Genomic DNA, 5,531 nt, shown 5'->3' with positions numbered 1-5,531 from the left:
TCTTTACTCATTTTTCTCAGCTCCTCCTGCCTGTGACCAGGACTCGAGTCGTTTTTACCCTCGATGTATGAAAGACGCGTGACACAGCTGGAACATCCAAACCAAGAAGCTATTGCTTTGTATTCATACATCTTGAGTTTTTAATATGATCAACAGACTGATGATCAAGCTTTCAGCTCCAAGGTGAAGTGTGTAGGATTTAAAAAACACAAACAAACTGTGAAATTAGCTCTGTTATTAACACATCCTCATCTGAGATAATAAAGCACAGCTGTAATAGGCAACAAGGAAACAATGGACATGATGAAGCTGTAACCACACAAATATTTAATCTAAAATTCCTGCTCATTTAGTCATTTCCCCGTTTCCTCCCCCGCCTTTTCGGTCTGCCACCTCGTCAGAGGGGAGGGATTAATGCAAGGGGAGGAAGTGAGGAAAAGAATGAAGGATGTAAGAACCGATAATAGAGAAGGGCTCGTGTCTAGACTGTTTTGTATTTGGCTCGGGGAACTTCTACTTGGGCGATCGTGGCTCAAGAGTTGGGTGTTCGTCTTGTAATCGGAAGGTTGCCGGTTCGAGCCCCGGCTCGGACAGTCTCGGTCGTTGTGTCCTTGGCCAAGACACTTCACCTACTGGTGTTGGCCAGAGGGGCCGATGGCGCGATATGGCAGGGCAGCTGTGGCTACAACTGGAGCTGCCTCCACCAGTGTATGAATGTGAGAGTGAATGAATAGTGGCATTGTAAAGCGCTCCGAGGGCCCCGAAAAGCGCTATATAAATGCAATCCATTATTATTATTATTACTGGTGCAGTGAAAAGAGTTTTTAGCAGCGATCTAATGAAAGAGTCTGAAAGAAAAAAATGAGTGAAATGTATAGAAGAAGATGCCCAAAGTCAAAACTGTAGTAAATGAAGAGGAGGAGGCAGAGTGGTGCAGGAACTTGGTGTGCTTTATTAGCTACTGATTGAAGGTAGAGGACGTGCTTTAGCCAGGACCTAAATAATCGGGAGAAACAAAACACACATTTTACTAGTGGCCAGCCTTCGTTATAAAGGAGGGAAAACTGAGGCTTGGCGCAGAGAGCTTCTCATGATTTCATCATGGAGGAGGTAGATGGTGACTTACTCCTTTCTAACGTTCATATTTTCTCTACATGGACTCTCCGTTAAAAGGGTTACATGAAACTTTTTGAGCCCGTTGTGTTTCGGAGAAAATACGTTGGACAAAAAAACGATAAATAACGTAAATGAAATGTTTGAAATGTACAAAATCAAAGGGCCAGTTTGTGTGTTAGCCTCGCTTTTCCAGGACAGGAACAGAATAGTTAAAACAATCTAACACGCGTTGTCATTCGTAGTAGGCACATTATGTATAATCAGATCTATTTATATGGGTCATGGCATGAAGCTGATATCACATCCACAGGGAGCGGGGGCAGCAGCATATTAATGATGACAGACTCCACGAGAATCACAAGTAAAATACAAGTACAGACACTACAAGCTACACATTGCACTAAGCCACAGTTGTGATCACAGGAAGACCGATGAGTTTGTCCTGTGGATGCATCTCGCCCACTACGGAGGGACCGTGGGCGGGCTCTGTCTTTAGACTGCTTCAACGTAGTTGGCTGGCAGCATGCCGGTCTTGCCGGTACGCTGAACAGTACCGTACATCCAGCCTTCGTCGATGGACTGCACGTTGACGATGACGTCGCCGTCCTTGAAGGACACCTCGTCGCTGTCGGCTGCGGTGTAGTCATACATGGCACGCACGGTTTTCTGAAGGAAAGAGATGGACACACTTAACAAACAAGCAGAAATTTTAAATTCAGCTTCTTTTCTTCAGGCCATAAAATAATGTAACTGATGTACTAAAATAATGATAATCTCACTGAACGTTTCAAACCTGCTTTACCTGACTACACCAAGCATCACTGAGTTAATGCAACATTTTTCCGTTAACCTGTAGCATCACTCCCCACAGGAGAAAAGTTAAACCACGTAAAGTGAATGGAGTGTACGTACAATATAAATATATGTTACTAACCCCTGTAGTAGAGGGGTGTGAGGGAATGGAAGAGACTGTGGTCTGCTGGGTGGCCACTGAAGATGACCTCTGCTGCAGCTCCACGGTCTTCACAGTAGCATGCTGGTAGCCTGAAGATGTTAAAATAGCAAACAGATTAAGTAGATGGAAAATTATTCTTCACTCTCAAGTGTATTTGTTGCTGTTTAGTCTGATGAGGGTTACCAATAGAGGAGGCCATGAAGCCATTGCTGTAGAGGGACATGTGGTGGTCAGCATCCTGGGACACCTCAGACTTCTCATCGGCCACGCCGCTCAAAGCGCTGGTGGAGCGGGAGTGCTCCTTGCTGCGACGCTGAGCTTGTACTGTCAGAAGGGCATCAGGTGAGAGGCTTCTTTAAGACATTATTTCAAATGCGTATTATTTATTTAACTATCAGTGACACACCTGCTTCACACACGAGAAGCAATACATAATCCTTTGCCAGTCACTTAGCTTCCCTGACATTTAATGATAACTTTGAATAAATCCATCAGGAGCATAGCTAAAGCTTTGGCTCTCTGAATTTCAATCACCTGACATCATGTGCAGACTCCTGGACTGGATGTTGTCCTCAGCGGGGTCGTAGTCAAACACAGAGCCGGGGTTTGTGCGCCACACACGCAGATCTGAGGAGATGAATAGATCAGCCGATAAGAGTCTGTATTACAGTTTAGCTTCATGTATGTCTGCTGAATAAAGCTTATTATACATACATGCAATATGTAATATGTCTTTCCAAACTTAGCCTTTAAAGGCTTTAAATTCAAAGATAGTCTGACCTTTTCTTTTTTTTCTCCAGAATGTAGATAATATTTATTTTTTGCTAACAAGCTAACAACTCCTAAAGCTCAGAGAAGTGCTTGCTGTTGTCGTTACCAGTGATGGTCTCCTGGTCGTGCTCTATGGCACGTCTCCTCTCCATCTCCACCACACGCCTCTGGATGCCACGGTAGCTGATGTCGCTGAAGTCCTGCGTGTTCTTCTTCACGCGCTCTGTCACAAGATCAGTGGTGGTGGGAGTGAAGCTGCCCTTGCTCTTCTCAAAGTCCTCGTGGTATCTCACCTGAAGTGCACAAATACAAAACACGGTAAGTGAAGCTGCAGGGTGGATGGACCCATTTCGCACGAGCCAACCAAACTGGCATCGATGCCAGCCTCCACTTTAACTACTTAAAATACTAAAATGTGTTGTCTGTCTTTTTTCTCTATACCAAATCCATTATTTCTCCATTATTGAATCTAGGGATGCAACGATACCAATTTTTACAAACTGATACTTGGATCTGAGTACTTGCCGATACAGAGTACAAAAACCGATACTTCTACCACACACACACACACAAATGCAGTGAATTGGAAGACAGGTTTTATTTTATTCTCTGTCGATAAAAAATAAAATCTTAATAAAAATCACCACAAAAAATTTCAAGTGAAAAAAAAGCACTTTATTTGCAAATTATTGCAGAGTCTCCACATTGTAATTTAACAAAATATCACTGAACTATTGGCACTGTCTCGAGCTTTCAGAATAATAAATAAACACTTCTGTTTGGAATAAAATAAATACAAATTAGGTTTGAGAATAAAATAAACTTTTAAATTGTTGCAGAGTGTCCATATTGTAAACAAACAAACAAATAACGAAAGTATTTGGTATTGACGAATAAACTCCTCATCTGCCAGTGGATCATCAGTCCACTGTGCCGTTAAACCAAGGACTGACATCGCGCACACACTGCTTGTCTTTACCTCTTCAGAAAGTTTTGGCACCATTATCTCCCTGATGTATGGGCGGTTGGGAATTTCATATGGCAGCTCGAGTATGCTGAGAAGACAATGCAATCCTATGTTTTCCACGACCGGCATTGGCTGGTCATCCAGAGCGATAAAATGAGTCAGAGCCTCTGTTATTTAAACTGCCCGTGGATTTTCTCTTGACATTTTTCATCACTTTTCCAAAACATGAGTTAAAGTTGGCTGTTCCACACTGCTGACATTTTGTTTAGCCTAGCTACAGCAGCCTCCAGTTTCTCTTTTTTATCTGGAGCCGCCAGTCTGACTCGCCTAACCCTGTGCCTGTTTAGCGCAGGATGTCCCCCTAGTGGCCAATCTAAATAACTACAACAGAAATGACAAGCCACCCTCTGATTAATGATTAAATTAGGTTTGCGAATAAAATAAACTTTTAAATTATTGCAGAGTGTCCATATTGTAAACAAACAAACAAACAATATAATTATTATTAAATAAATAATAAAATATAAAAAATTATAAAATAAATAATAAATAAAATAATAATTGGCCCCCTAGTGGCCAATCTAAAAAACTACAACAGAAATGACAAGCCACCCTCTGATTAATGAAATAAGTTAGTATCGGTTCATGGTATCGGTTAACTTTTACGAGTATGAGTACACACACATTTTACAGTATCGGCACCGATACCCGATACCAGTATCGGTATCGGTGCATCCCTAATTGAATCAATTCTAATTTTAGTTTGTCTTTGTGTAGAAACATTGTTTAAGACTGGCGACCAGATTCTTGTTTTGAATCATTCTGAGATGATGAGGTGTCAAAGAGTACTGAAGCCTTACTCTTCAAGTAGTCAAGTAACAACGAAAGCACTTTTCCACTTAGAACAGAAATTAATCAAACAACCACAAAAACGTACCCCAGAAATGATACGCTGAGTCTCCCTGACGCGCCTCATCTCAGGTGTGTCCAGAACAAAGGCGGCTTTGCCCTGGACCTGCTTGCGGAAGCTGTCAGAGTACAGAACCTAGAAATGACAGATCAAAAGTACTAAGGATCTAAAATATTTCACACTCCCAAACCATCATTCAATAGCCGTTAGCATCCACAGCACAAGAGGTGTGGTCAGAGAGACTTAATGCCAAGAGGACACAGGCAGCTGCTGGCAGGGATGAGCTATGGCACTACTGGGATGAATTAGCAGGGAGTGGGGAAATTATTAAAAGGAAATAAAGTTATTTTCCAATCTTCAGTGGGAGACCAAAAGAAATAAGATCAAGTGGGAAAACAGCAGGAGAGATTAGCAGTGATGATGTGCACAGGCACACCACAGCTGGAGGTATTAAACATATTTAAAAAAAGAGAGAGAGAGTGCAGTCAGGTGAATTAATACGATTAACAAGAGCCAGGGGGACACATCAGAGTTAGAGAAGGGTTAAAAAGAGGTAGGAGTAGAACATTTCTTCAGCAGAACATGTTCTACAGGTTCTGAAAGGTACCGAGCTAATGTTTTCTTGGTTCCTTTTCACCCGCTCCATCTCTGGAGTAAACACCACAGGAGTTCCTTTGGCTGAACTGTCTTTATACAACACCTACAGGGCAGAAGCACAGCACCCCGAGGGGCCAATCAGAAACTCAAACACATACAGACCACGCACACCTATAGGACTGCTTTCATAGACAAGGAGGAGTTTTCTGGAAATA

The 5,531-nt window shown here is 42.3% G+C and overlaps 1 protein-coding gene across 7 annotated transcripts in view; it reads right to left on the bottom strand.

Annotated features, from left to right (window-relative positions):
• Positions 1-932: 932 nt before the first annotated feature.
• Positions 933-5,531, bottom strand: part of neb (nebulin) — a 73,125-nt gene continuing 68,526 nt past the window's right edge. For all 7 annotated transcript variants that reach the window (XM_085135930.1, XM_085135931.1, XM_085135933.1 and 4 more), the window contains 7 exons: positions 5,327-5,419; positions 4,747-4,854; positions 2,949-3,135; positions 2,606-2,698; positions 2,255-2,395; positions 2,051-2,160; positions 933-1,782 (listed from right to left, as the gene is read on the bottom strand). In XM_085135930.1, the coding sequence (XP_084992056.1) occupies positions 1,609-1,782; positions 2,051-2,160; positions 2,255-2,395; positions 2,606-2,698; positions 2,949-3,135; positions 4,747-4,854; positions 5,327-5,419 (906 nt within the window). In that variant the 3' untranslated portion in view covers positions 933-1,608. The remainder of the gene's footprint in view (positions 1,783-2,050; positions 2,161-2,254; positions 2,396-2,605; positions 2,699-2,948; positions 3,136-4,746; positions 4,855-5,326; positions 5,420-5,531) is intronic.

This window comes from Neolamprologus multifasciatus, chromosome 16 (genome assembly GCF_963576455.1).
Source record: "Neolamprologus multifasciatus chromosome 16, fNeoMul1.2, whole genome shotgun sequence".
NCBI lineage: Eukaryota > Metazoa > Chordata > Actinopteri > Cichliformes > Cichlidae > Neolamprologus > Neolamprologus multifasciatus.
This window is presented reverse-complemented; position numbering and strand designations above follow the sequence as displayed.